Genomic DNA, 14,549 nt, shown 5'->3' on the forward strand with positions numbered 1-14,549 from the left:
GCTCTGTGAACCGATACTTCATCGTTTATTACTTTTTATTTTGCCTTTTATACACAGGCTTATTATCTGCTTCATCCTGGCATACCTTTATTGTCTTTAGGTAATTCTCTTCCTCCGTCATTAGTGTTTCCTTTTCTCTCCCTAAATCCCTCCTTCATTTATTCCTCATTTCTCTCCGGCTCTGCGTATATATCCCTCGCTCCTTTCTCAGTGCCCTGCTCTCTTATTTCATCCACTCCTCCTCCTCACATTCGCTGCTTTATCTCAGCAATATCCTCCCCGGTATTTTTCTCTTTTATTAAATCGTTTAGAGCAGAGAGTGACAAGGAATATCAAAGAAAGAGGGAGAGGGAGGGAGGGGAGGCCGATTTGGACTGACAACAGTCTAGATGATAACACAGGAAGAACAAAATCTTGATTGTGTCTGAAGTAAACTAATTTTGCACTTTTTCGATAAAAGTGTGGCTGGAGACAGTTTTTAATTTTCTTCAGCCGAGGACCCCTGACGAGAGAGAGAATATCAGGGACCCTCTGATGTATAATTTGAAATATTGTCTCTTTTTTTAACACTTCTATGTGAAAGAGCACCAGAGAAATATATTAGATTAAAGATATCAGACATGTATTAAAAGAAGAATCATCAACTCGAGGTTCTTGTTTTTCTTTTATCTCAGCAGCTTTTAAACCACGCTCCTCGGTTTTCTTCTATTCAGCAGATCAAGTTAGCACATCACTTAAGTTTGGAACTTTGACTGAAAGCCTTGAGTTGAGATTAGTGATGAAACAAGCATCAATTTAGTCATAAAAAGTCCAAAACTGAAGATAATTAGACGAAGATCCAACATGTGTTCAACCTAAAATCACCATAATAGAGAGAGACCGTAGGAACTAGCAATCAGGATGAAAAATAGTAGCAATACGAGTCAGTTTCTCTGCATTTCACCGCTCACACCACATGAGCAGAGCCCTGTTTGAGAATCACAGACTGAAGGAGCCTTTAACCAAAGTTAGTTTTTCTTAAAATAGTTCATAGCCACCTCAATGGTCAGCGCATAAGTTTGGAACTTTGGTCATGTTGAAAAGCTCTGGAAAAGATATTTATTTTCATTTTCTTTTACCAAACTAGTGTAACATGAAAAATCTAAAGACAGCAAATTCTATAAATTGTTGTCAGTTGTGGAAAACACAATCCTGCACTGTGCCCTGCATGTCACAGTTCACACTCGCTGAAATGACACCTGAAAAAACACATTTTCCTCCTGTGGTTTTTTTATGACACACCACATGATCAGAGCTATACTTGGATCCTCACAGGTATTATACATGTTAAAGTACAGACCAGAGACCCGTGGGCTAAACAGAATATAACTGAATATAATTTGGTTCCAGACAAACTTTTCTCTCAGATCAGGAATAAATAACAGGACCTGTGAAGTATGAATAAAAGTTTATGACTGAAAAAGCAGAAACATTTGAATATTTGACACTTTTGCATAATAAATTAAAACAATTTCTAGATTTCTGTCAATCATCTAACCAACGGTCAAAACCTAAATGGTTTCAGCACTAAAGGACGGCCTGTTTAATCATTAGCGACATCAACGTACAGTTATATGATACGATTATTTGTGCAACTTCACCACATCACAAGGGCACGGCAGCTGCTCTGCCCGCTGAGCCACCAGCAGGCTTCTACTACCTCGTTGTCCTTCCGCAACAGAAATCAACCATATTTTTTCCTCCTTTTTAATTCACACTCATAAAGCACCTTTCTCCATGCATATCCATCTTTCGTTTCTTCCCCTCCTTCTGTTAATCTCTCTGCTCCCTGTTGTTTTTCTCCTGTTAAGGAGTTGGTGTAATCCCTCTTTTCCTCTCCCAAAGCTCCCTTCTCATCGCTCCATTTTCTCTGTCCCTGTCGAGAGGTGGAAACATCCTCGTGCCATCTGGTCTATGGTGCGACTGGGTAGCCTGTGATGGGATTCTTAATCATCCATATTCTCTGCCTGTGCTGCAGTCTCTGTATCCTAACACAGTCCTAACACAGGCTCCTTCTGTCTTTAAGATTATTTCTTCTTGTCGTTTCTTTGGCTTCTCTGTGTCTGTCATTTTTCTCTCTGCCTCTTTCCCTCTCATGTGCAGTGTGCACCATTAAGGGCATTTCATCAAACACCACCGCTGCTGCTGCTGCAAAGCTCTGATTCACACCAGTAAATCAGTGCTAAAAGCACAACATTTGTATGAATATGTGCTTCTGTGTGTGCGTGTGAAAGCACTGTGAGTCACCAAAAGAACAAATAAAATCCTTCAGACTGCAGGATGTGTATCGTATATGGTGATGACGTGGTAACTATGGTGAATATACTGGATAACACAATAATCTAAATATAGAAACAAAGTTTCTGTAATAATAAATCAAATATAATATATGCAGTAGCAGTTAAAAGCTTGGACACACCTTCTTATTCACTGGTTTTTCTTTGTTTTTATGACTTCCCACATTGTACATTGTTTTACCGCTGATTATGTGTGAATGAGGAACTCTATCAGAAGGAAGCATGTGGCTCTCCTACACTTGTTGCAGCGTGAGAAATGTTATAAAAATTAGGGTTACACAGTTAGTTGGATGTTTTAACTTATACAATGTTTGTTCCTATTTATTACATGTCCTGAGGGCACTTCCCTTTGCACAAGAACAATAAATTCAACTTAAACTCTGATGCTTGAATCCGATGCTTCTTATTTAAGGGTTTTACTTTAAAATTCCCGTAACAAGAACTGTTCCAGATTTGGAGTGGGGTACAAATTGTTGTTAAATAACTGTTATTGCTTCCCACTTCACACAAAGCACAGTAATAAAATGAAACTGTATGAGCCTTTTGAGAAAAATGTGCTTCCATGGGGACAGTCCTGATCATGTACTCGCTGGGAGGAAGTGAAGGGACCCAGTTTGCAGCCCGATACGAGCAAATAGAGCTACAGCATTCATGGCTGTCAGCCCGACGTGGGTTACATCTGCTGCAAAATACGTGTGTGATTGTTCAAGACTTGTTCTTACCTATATCGTACGCCATGAAGTCAGCAGAAAAGCACTTGGCTCCGTTGCTTAGCGACGTGTCATTGTGAGTGTTTCCTCCGAAAACCAGCACCGTGCCACTCAGCAGCACCGCAGAGTGGAGATACCGTGCCAAACCACTCTCCCCGAGGATCATCCTGCAAGCACACACACACACACAGTTAGAGACAAACACACACACACAGAGAAAACAGACTGCAGCTCTGCAAGTTGAGACATATTAGGAAAGTGTTAATTTGTCAGTGTGTGTGTGTGTGACATGTGTGTCCATGGTGCCATGTTATTGATGGTGTCTGTCTGGCTGTGTGACCCGGCCTGTGGTGACTGCCCTTCATACCAACTGTTCTTTGGGAGCAGCACACACACACACACACACATACAAAAATACAGAAACATTCAACACAGACGTTGTAGGAGGTCTCAGTCTGCTGTGTGTGACCGCTTCGAGGTCAAAGGTCACATATCGGAGACCAACTGCGGTGGCTTTCTGCGGCTCCTTCAGTTACTGCAGCGACTGACGCTTCTTAAAGGAACACACTGACCGACTGATAAAACGATCTTTTTCAACACATTTTCAGCAGAAAGCTCCCGATATGTCGGCATTGAGTCACCTGCATGTTAGTGCCCATGACCTGCTGGGGAGCACTAACATGCAGATGACTACTATCCTGCCCTGGTGGACATATCAGGAGCTTTCTGCTGACACACATGACATGATCTTCACATCGAGGCTGCAGCTGTATGGAATAACTGGAAATGTTTCAGCCTGAGAATCTCAAAAGTCGACCAGCTCAAGTGACACCTGACTCTGACTCCAAATTCCACGCGGAAAAGTGAGAGCCACAGAGAGACAGCAGGTTGTGTGTGTGTGTGTGCACATGTGAGCATATGTTCATGTGTGTGTGTGTGTGTGAAGGAGGAGAGACTGATCGAGCCGAGCGTCCTCTTTCACCCGTCCATCTGCCCGGGGTGACCTGAGGTCAGACTTGCCTGTCACATCCTCCTATGCTCACTCTGCTCTCCTCTCTCTGAGAAGCACACTAATCCTCTTTCTCTGCATATATTCTGAATACAAAAGCAACATCGTGTATATACATAGAGGTTTGGTTAGGAGGTATCATGAATACATGAAGATGTTGATCGATTTCTGTCATGTTCTGTAAACAGAGCTCCTAAATCGTACACACTGGTCCTTTAAAACCTTGTGAATAACTGGAAACCTGTCCAGAATGCACTCTGACTTTGACCTGGTGCATGATGGGATTGGCTCCAGCTCCCTGAGCATTTCAGAGAAAGGCTGATTGGATTTATAAACAATAACGGATGTCAATGTAATTTCCATTTTGGCAGGTTTCAAGCGTCGCTGCAGGACGTCAACATCTTTTGAACACCGAAATGTTTGCAGTGAATACAAATGCATATTTATAAGTAACAATGTTCTGCATCTTACCATGTTTTTGTGTGGACGTGGTATCGGTACAGGTGGTCCACCAGGCCGTATTTGTTGTTGCTAAGCGCCTTGTATCCCCCGTGGACGAACACACAGCCGCTGGCCTCATCGTACACACTACTGTGGCCGTAACCTCCCTGGACCACCGCGCCTCCGGCAGACACAACCTGCCACGAGTTAGACCCTGAGACACAAGAGGGTAGAGAGAGAGATCAAAGTTGATCACTTAGAAAGTTTTTTTGATGCTTTGGCAACTTGTGCTTTTCACTTTCGTGCCAAAAAGCAAAAGCACTTTTAATCCTGGAGGTGCGACAGAGCGAGGGAAGAGAAAGGAAGAGAGACGGAGAGAGAACGAGCCAAGCGGTTAAGAGAGGCCAGAGGAAATTACAGTTTACTGAATTATAAAAGCGAGCCTTTATTAGTCCAGCGTGTGGCATACTGATTGACTCAGGTGCATAGAAAATCACTTATTAAAAAACAGACGGGAATTACATCATCCGAGCAGAGACCCCAATAAAGAAAAAGACACAACATAACAAAGGAGTAGAGAACTTCAAAAGCCTGAGAGAAAAAAAAACGTGCCATCATCTGGAACAGTAAACCCCCGAGAAGACGAGTACTACAGAGAGCAGAGAGAGAAAACCTGAGAAACTAAAAGGAAACGAACAAGGGAAAACCGCATGCAACGCCCTAAATGTATCTTTTTTTTATCTAAATGTCATCTCTATCAAGACTCTGCATCTGAAGACACCCACTGGCAAATGACGGCAAAAGTTTCACCTGTAATAACACCTATAAAACTCAACAGCGGGTCTTTGAGCAAGAATGAACTGAATAAAAATACAAATGATTCTAAAGTTCACAGTGTTTTAAATGTTTACTGCACAGTACCATCTATAAGTGACATTGCTCATGTATAGATGTCACTGGATGATATGTTTAATCACAGTTTATATCATATTTAACAAGCCACCCCTCGATGGGAAATCTCATGACGTATCAAACACGTTTTTTATATTTTACATATCTGATTTCACCGCTGAATTAGTAATGAAATATCCTCTGACTGCCTTAAAAAGAATCACCCAGTTTTGTGAGTTGTCAAGTGAAGAAAAGTTTAATTTGTGCCTTCTTGCATTCAATGCAATACATTAAATTGTTGTTTTTTTTGACACAGAAAGGTCCTCAGACGCCCTTAAAAAAATTCAATTTCGTGAGTTGTTGAGTGAGAAGAATCTTTGTGAAGCGCTGTGTATGACAAATTCTTCATTTGTAAAAAGATCTGATAATTTCCCTCCATCACATAGTCGTATATCTTGGCTACAATTCTTCAGTAACCAAATTTAACCAAACCTCATGAAAAGCACTGAAATGAAATGTTGTATTTGGCTGATATGTCAGTATCAAATATCAAATATCAACCATCAAAAATCATGTCATGGTCTGGCTCTAAGGCTTCGGCAGCATATTTCTGATGAGAACGTCGTGTCTGAAAACTGCATTGAACTGAGGAACGAGAGAGAAAGGGCGATAAAAAGTGACAGTGACAGACGGCAGAACACAGGCCACGAGTGAAAGACCTGAAAGAAAGAGCAGGAAAGAACGGGAGAAACAGCGATAAGGAGGAGAAACTATGAAGAAATTACAAGAAAGTAGAAGGTCAACTCTCATCTCATCTCTGGCAGCTAATTGGTGTGAACCTGCCTCTCTGAGTGGTCATTAAATCCTTTTACCTCATCTTTTACACTCCGCTTCTACTTCCCTCCGCTCGTTTCGAGGTTAGTCGCTCCCTCTGAAGCCTAATGATGCTCAGTGCAGACTTACGCTGTGACAATGTCAGAGGAGAAAGAGGAGGGAGGGAGGAGACGGAGGTGGGTGAAGATGAAAGTGATAGACAGAGAAGGGGAGAGAAGGAAGGAAAAAGGTGAGGCGGGGGGGAAAAGAGCAGGAGATGACGGGGGCCCGAAACCAAGGCCCTGCAGATGAAAGGTAGAAACACAGAGGGGGAGCTGAGAGCGTGGAAGAAGAGCGAGAAGGAGGGATGAGAAAGAGAGAGGAAGAGGGAACGTGGTGGATTCATTAATCATTGGCTTCGCCCAGACACTCCGGCCTGCGTGCCACCTCTTCTTAATGACCACACTGTGTGTGTGTGTATGTGTGTGTGCTTTGTGTAGCTGCACGTATTTGCCTTTTATAGTGTTGTGTGTTTAATGAAAGGTGTGTGCATGTGTGTGTTCTCCTCTCCAGAATGTGTCAAAGATCTAATTTTCAAGGCTGTGTGACACCACCATCTAGTGGCCATATAGAGAAACAGATATAAATGCACAATAAATGGCCAGAAGTATGAGGACAGCAGACCATTACATTCATCTGTGGGTAGGCCAGCATTACTGTATGGACCTGGCTTTGTACACAGGGGAATTGTCATGATGAGACAGAGGTGGAACAAACACAAACTGTTGCCACAAATCACTCCATTCATCTTCAACTGTAAATCATTTTTTAAAAATGAATTACGTGTGTAAAATTCCTGTGTGAAGACTGAAAATGTCTCTGTTATTGATTTCCATCAATCAGAAGTCAGTCAGTGCGTGCACTTACTGATGTTGTACTCCTGAACTTTGTTTATGTAGCTGTAGATCGGCGAGTAGCCGAAGAAGATCAGCATCACCGGCTCGCCGTCGGCCAGCTCCACCACGTGGGCGGTGTGCCCCTCTAAGGCGTAGGGAGGAGGCGGGGCCGGTTTCTGCGGCGACCAGGTGCGTCTGGGAATGTTGAACACCCACATCTCGTCCGTCACGTTGGCTGATTTCGCTTCAAGCTTTCCACCAAACATGTAGATGTCATCCTGCATGAGGGGAAAGATGGAAAGAGGGTAACCTCAGTATTTTTCAGCCTGGACTCTCATTTTTGTGTCTATGTGACTGATGGGGTCAACAATTTTTGAAATTGATCCAGTACTGAGAGAGAGCGAAACCAGCATTTGTGCACCAGCGAAGTATATCTACCAAAAGTGCTGTTTTTATCACTGACAGCTCAGATTGTTATTATAAGTGTCTGACAACATCACAGAGAGGAAGATCTGCAGTAATCGACCTCCTAACACCGTAACATTTGATTCAAACTAAATAAAACTCACTAAAACTTTGGTTTGTCTTTCAAACAATCACCAACTCTGGCTTGGTCGAAATAAACCTTCAACCAAGTTAAATGTTAGTTACTTTAGCAAGTCGGCTGAAGCTATCTGTCCATCGGGAATCTCTGTAAATAGATTTGAAGCTGAGACAGCAAATAAATTCTGACCCATCTGCATCAAAAAAGAAAGCACGTTATCGGAAAGCATTTCATTGGATGCAAATTTAGTTTTGACCCCCCAGTGCAGAATGTGTCGTCAGCAACTTTGTATAGGAAATGACAAACGCAACAAAACCTTGAAAAAAAATATTTTCTTTTCATTGTTACACTTAAAATATACATTTTTATTGCATGGGGACTTTAGAATCAATGATTTTGTTTTATTCCAGAGTTTAAATGATGAACTAACATGCATTTATCTCCACATCAGTGCAGCCATGCTGCTTGTTGTCACCTAAAATATCAGTGTAAAGCTATAAAGGTCAAGAAGGGAAGAGTCAGCAGGTCTGGTCGGAAGTCTCTGTTACTCCCGGAGATAAAAATAAAACATCTCTACAGAGATGAAGTGAAGTAATTCCTTTTTCCTTTTTAGGTTAAAACTTTTGCACTGCCTCCAAATCTTCTCCAGGTTCTAAGTCGGTCACTGTGACCTCCTCCAGATTAAAATCTCACCTTCATCACAGAGACATTTGTCTTCATTCTCCCTCTGCCCTTCACTATTAATTGATCTCTTCCACACAAAATGAGCACGTGTCCCAGTATTTGGACAGTGACACATCGTGAAGTGAGCGATCTATACTGGACACATGGATGCTTCCGGCTTTCTCATTTCTTCACAGGTAACGGTGAATAATGGTTAGTCTAGCATTTTCAAGTGCATAGTTTCCAGAGGTAAGAATCACTTTCCTTATTATATTAAAATATATTTTAAAGCATCATCATATCACACAGACAATTATATATTTAAATAGCTTGTTTCTTCTGACTAATAGTCAAAAACTAAATATATACTCAATTTGAAACAGAGGAAAGAAAGAAAAATGATTTGAGAAGCTGCGACTACAAAATGTTTAAAAGATTTATAACTTATCAGCAACAATAAAACAGGAAGTCTCAGCTAACTAAACTTCACATGAAGTGAAAGACAAAGTGAGTTTGTCTTTCGGTTCTTACAGTGTTGATTTAAACCGAGCAAAGACGAATATAATTTAAAATCTAATTACAAAGCTCCGTTTATGTGCCGCTATCACTGACATGCAGTTCTGCTGTACAATGACAAGAAGTGCACTTTAGCTACGCTATCATTTATTTTTTATTGTTCGCCACAAATGAGCTAAAGCAGAATTGTATTTCCAGAAGTCGAGCTGTCAGTGTTAATACAGTGAAGTGATTGTTGGTTGTTTTAATCAGCTGCGGGTGTTTCTGTTTGACCCTCACATACCGAGGAAGACGACAGACCAACGCTCAGATCTGAAACTTTTCACTAAACCTTTGTGAAGATGTTGAATAAATTATGAAATTTGCATCTTGCCATGAGTGTGGTCTGCGTTTACGTTTGTGCGGGTGTGTCTGCTTAGGTGTGATGTGTAAACACAGTACTGTATTTTCATATTTCACTTGCAGCCACGGCTGTATTACCTGGTAGAGAGCCAATGAGTGGCCATATCTGTAGAGGGGGCCGTTGCCGACGGGCACCACATCCCATGTGCTGCTCTCCAGGTTGTAACTGTTGTAAAAAATTAGAAAAAAATCAAATAAAAACTGAGTTGGAAACTTTAATAATAATAATACATTTTTATTTAAAAGCGCTTTTCAAGGTACATTAAACATTAAAAGCAATTTTAAAAAGGTGTGTTTTGTGACTTTAACTGTGATGATCAAAAAAGTAAAAATACATTTGTAGTTTATTTTTCATCAAACTTGTGATGGAAGAAGTACTCAGATACTTTACCTTAAGTAAAAGTACTACAGTAATACCACACTGTGAGATTACTCACTCAGTGGAATGTGGGTGAATATAATATTAAACTATGGCTCAGTTCCCATCATGTATTCTAGTAAACTGTGCTTGCTCACCTAAACTACTGTACCTTTGCTTACCACGCTGTAATGGGTCTACTGGCTGTCATTAGTAAAGCTTTTTTCTTTGATTTCTACCCCTTAGATCAGATTTACAGGACGGACAGCTGCTGAGACAGGTTGGTGCTGCTTACTTGAGGACCATGTGGTAGTTGGAGTAGTTGAAAGAGTAGCCTCCCACCACCCACATCAGCCCAGAGTGCACCAGAGCCTGATGGGACGCCCGACCCAGAGACTGAGCTGACGGTTTGATGCTCGGCAGCACCCAGAAGGCCTCAGTGGACGGGACGGACAGAGAGCAGTCTGGACCTGAGACAAAGAAACGGAGGAGAGACGCATTCATCTTTAATGACCACAGACAAACAACACTACACAAGTGCTCTGTAATTTGTTTTGAAAAGTTTTCTGATCAGAATATTGACGAAACATCCATCTGTTAGATAACAGATACTGTAATACAGTCTCCCGGCTGAGGCCGCAGTCCCTGGCTGTTAGACATTGGTGGGAGAAGGTTAAGGATGTTTATCTACATGGAAAACATTAAAAGACACTGTTGATTAAGCGCTCCCTCGTTATTTCATTTTGTGAGCCGAGAGACCACGAAACGGTGAATGTGGATTTCTTTTCCCATCGTTCCATCTGACGTCTCCATCTGGTTCTCATGGGAACCAATGAGACCGACCGACAAAGAGTTCCTTTTTTAAAAAAACAACTGAATATTAAAAGCTGTTCTTAAATCAAATAAACCACCCACAGTTTTGTTTAATATTCCCTCATGCACATACAGATAATTAAAACTTAGAAAAAGGAGATATCGTTTTTTTCCCTATGGGAATAAAACATGAATAGAGACACATTACATATTTTGTTTTGATGCATCCACTGTCCGATCTTTCCGTTAGTGAATCTTTAGATAAGATCAGACAATCCTTTGACTTCTGGAGAGCGTTTAAGTAAAAACACAGAGAGGCACGCTGATTACATTTAAGAGCTGTTGACCGCAATACTATCAACACTATGATCTTTTTTTTTAAGTGTGGTCTGTTGACCTCTCTGCCCCTCAAAGAGTCCAAGAGGCTTAAACCAGCAGGGAGCTTCTAACGAGGCAGAGAGAGAGACAAATGAGCCACGAGGAGGAGAAAGAAATAAAAACACTCACTCACAGTGGCATGAGGAGAGTGGAGGGACGGGGAGGGAGACGGGGAGGACGCGCTCTTTTCATTAACACGAAACCGTATTTTTTTGCTGGTTGCCGTGGTGACCAGCATCTTTATTACCCCCACTGTTTGTGCATCAGATGGCCGCTCTGAGGCTGCGAGGCCGTGACCCACACCGAATCTGCAACCCGCAGAATCACACCAACACCCACGCGGACTTTCTGCAGATTGCAAACCGAACAGATACGCTGCCTGTGAACTACGGATGTTTACACATCTCCACCCACCTTGTGCATATGTGTGACAGCCGTGCGCTGTTTTAATTTTGCATTAAGACACCACTGAGGGGGTGCCACTCGTCACACGGATTATTTACTTTTAACGAAATTTTGTAGAGCAGTTTGCACTTGGTTATGTGAATACTTTGAATTTCCAAAGAGGTTGTTGAGGTTGAGTTTGTTCTCAACCCCCTCCATCCATTAATTTATGATAATAGACCCCTCATCATGCAGTATCTCTTATGTAATGCTTATCTTCATGCAGATTATAGAGTTCTGTATTGCTCGGGTCAAACTGCACACTCACACAACAAGATGCACTTTTTATTCTGAATGCAAACAAGACTATATATTCTCTGTTCACTGTTCTCCAGAGCCAGATGTACGTCTCTAGGAAACAGTTAACCACTCTGGACAAAAGGACCAAACTACTGAGGAGGTCTCAAAGTATAGATATCTTGGTTTGGTGCAAACAGAGCTCTTTTTTCAATGTTCAGTCAGGAGCATTTAACTTTTAATCAATTAAAAACCTTGATTACGAACTACTTTGTGTTCTGTTGCTGTATGCTTGTTTGTTTTCTTGTTAATTATGTTTTGTGCGTATTGAAAATGAGGGCACACCTTACAAAGGCTGAATAAATACGTTTGTTTGTTTATGTGTTAAAGTAGTAATTGTCAAGATTAATGCTTTTGCAAATGCATTTGTACTCTCTCTGCTCTATGTCGCGTCTTAGTGGCCGTGTGGCCTATTTTTTATGCAAATGTTCAGGTTTTGTTTTGAGTCTACTGCACAGAGATATAGGACAAATCCTGTTACAATTATCGATTGAATCGTCACACACTGCAGTAATAGTGTTATTACCTTTCGTATCTTTCATCTTAAATCATCTTTTGCAACACTTAACTTGCACAGAGACACAACCTCAAAGATACCTGCAGACTTTCAACAGCATGACCCTTATGGTTTAGTGCATGACCAGCAGGCAGACATCATATAGAAAAAGATTTCTCTGTCTCTGTCTCGCTCTGTAATTTGAAAGATTAGGAGACAGATCCATTAAATTAAAATGCTGAAGATAAGACCCTCTGCCACAGTGCAGGAATGAAGTGAAATGACTTTAATAATTTAAGGTGGTACTGAATGGGTGTCTCTATATGTCTGCTGAGTCTGCCTGTTGTTGTTTTTGATAACTTGAAGTGATTGCGAGCTGATATTTCCTGCGAAATGTCTTCAAAAGCCTAATTAAGAGTGAACAGAGTTCTAATTTCACGCCAGCAATCAATTGGTCAGGGCGGATGCAGCATTCTGAACGATCAATTCAGAGCAAATCTCTTCAAAAATGTTTTTTTTATTGACAGTGTTACTTTTTACTGACACACATGCTGCTTTTTTTCAGCTCGTCTAAACTCGTTATGTCCAGCAGACAAAATAAGATACAATAAAGTTTAGAAATGAACATTTAAGAACTAAAAGTGGCTTCACGTCTATCGTTTTCATCTGTTTGTACGTGTGTGTACACCATGTATCCAGGAGGGGGCAGTGCTTCACCAGCTGATCTGAGCTGCAGTCAGATTCAAAATATTATCATCAATATGAAAGATATCACTGCTTCTGAATTGTTCGAGGGTCAGGCAGAGCATAATTAAACACTTAGTGTTGTGAGTGAGATTGCACAAATCTCCCATCATAGATACAAAACTAATATTAATGTGCGTGACTTTCATATTGATAACAAATAAGAAGCTATTTAAGCAATATGTGAAGATTCTTCATTGACAACAACATTAACATTGAGAAATCACTAAAAGTGCTTTCAACAAATGAGGTAGTTACTGAGGAAACTGGCAGCATCTTCAAGCCATTCAATGTATTTCATATTTATGGGTAGTCCATGTTAGATTTTATCAATGTGCATCAAGAAATAAGCAGCATTTTCTGAAAAATAAGGGAGACCAGCATTGTAAACTTGTTCCCAGTCACAATCATGCCACGTATCATAAAGTTCTTCTGCCGGGAGGAGGAAAGTGTTCACAAGTGAAACATAAAACAACAAAAATCATGAATATATTACGCACCAGGCAAGATGTCCCAAGATATCGCATCAATTGTTTCATGATATGAAATAATGTTTAATCGGGAAGCGTTCCGACGAGAAAACTGCTGCTGTCGCGCTGTTTGTAACCACTCATCCTGTCTGTTTCCTGCTCGCCGCCTTTTCACATTAATAATGAACAAAACAGAAACATCAAAAAGATCCCTCTCTTCATCAAAGGCATCATGGGGAATGTAGTGTTTGTTTTGAGGATGAATAACATGTGCTGATTGGCAAACTCGACTAAATTGGGTTGATTTGTGACAAACATGATGAAATACATGAAGTCATTGCATGCAATAGTTTTATGTAACCTAAAACTTTGATATTATATATTAAAGTCATAGTCGAGGTAGTCAGGATACATCTCTAGCTCTTTCCTGTCTTTACATTCTCACCCCATCTTCCTTCTATCCCTCTGAAATCGTCTTTGTAAACCAGTTTCAGGCAAAAGGCCGAACTCCAGTGAGACCAAAGGCTCCTCAATAGACTTTCTCAGCTCTTCCACATATCTGCTTTAACTTCCCTGATAAAATATTCTGTTCCCTCTTCGCTGTCCCGTTTGTCCTGCTCTTTTACCTTGCCAGCTGTCGTTGCAGACGCAGAGCTTCTCTCCAGTCAGGTCACAGTAGCCGTGATCCGGGCTGCCACAGTTATCCCTGCAGTACGGGATGTTGCAGGCTTCTCCTTTCCAGTACTCCTCACATTCACAGTACACGCGACCCGAGACGGAGTTCGCTGTGGTGCATCTGCCGCGGCCCGAGCAGTTGTTGGGACACGAGTTTATCCTGCGGGGGGGGAGACACAGTTTGGGAGGATGTCATGGAACTTCTTCAAGGTTATACAGTACCATGAGCACAGAGAATACTTGATTGTGACAGGCCAGATAAAAGCTTTGAGACACTGTGGATGTCTCTTGAAAGAAAAGCTGAAGTAGTAGCTGCAAAGCATTTTAGGCAACTACAGTCTTGTGATTTCTCTTGCTGGTTGTAGTGCTGAAGACAAAAATGATCACCAGCACTGCAGCTCTAAGGAGCTTTTTAGCCCCTTTTAGCTGATAGTTTTGGTTCTTAAAGCGTATTCACGACATGTTTTCCTCACATCTTAAATCTACCATATGATTTAGGGGAAAGAAACATTCCCCCTAGCTGTCGTATAAGAATCAATCGTTTTAAAGCAGGATAATTCTCATGCAGTCATGGGAAATAATGCATTCTGTAAAGGTAAATTAGCCATCATGTCATGAATGATTTAATAACTGCACAGCCTGATTTTTTCTTA

At 41.2% G+C, this 14,549-nt stretch overlaps 1 protein-coding gene across 3 annotated transcripts in view; it reads right to left on the reverse strand.

Annotated features, from left to right (window-relative positions):
* atrnl1a (attractin-like 1a) overlaps nt 1–14,549 on the reverse strand; it is a 241,016-nt gene that overhangs the window by 185,763 nt on the left and 40,704 nt on the right. For all 3 annotated transcript variants that reach the window (XM_019263833.2, XM_019263831.2, XM_027278322.1), the window contains exons 5-10: nt 13,848–14,056; nt 9,875–10,049; nt 9,300–9,387; nt 7,128–7,374; nt 4,527–4,710; nt 3,059–3,213 (exon numbers count right to left, since the gene is read on the reverse strand). In XM_019263833.2, coding sequence (XP_019119378.1) covers nt 3,059–3,213; nt 4,527–4,710; nt 7,128–7,374; nt 9,300–9,387; nt 9,875–10,049; nt 13,848–14,056 — 1,058 coding nt within the window. The remainder of the gene's footprint in view (nt 1–3,058; nt 3,214–4,526; nt 4,711–7,127; nt 7,375–9,299; nt 9,388–9,874; nt 10,050–13,847; nt 14,057–14,549) is intronic.

The sequence above is a fragment of the Larimichthys crocea genome, chromosome III (assembly GCF_000972845.2).
Source record: "Larimichthys crocea isolate SSNF chromosome III, L_crocea_2.0, whole genome shotgun sequence".
NCBI lineage: Eukaryota > Metazoa > Chordata > Actinopteri > Sciaenidae > Larimichthys > Larimichthys crocea.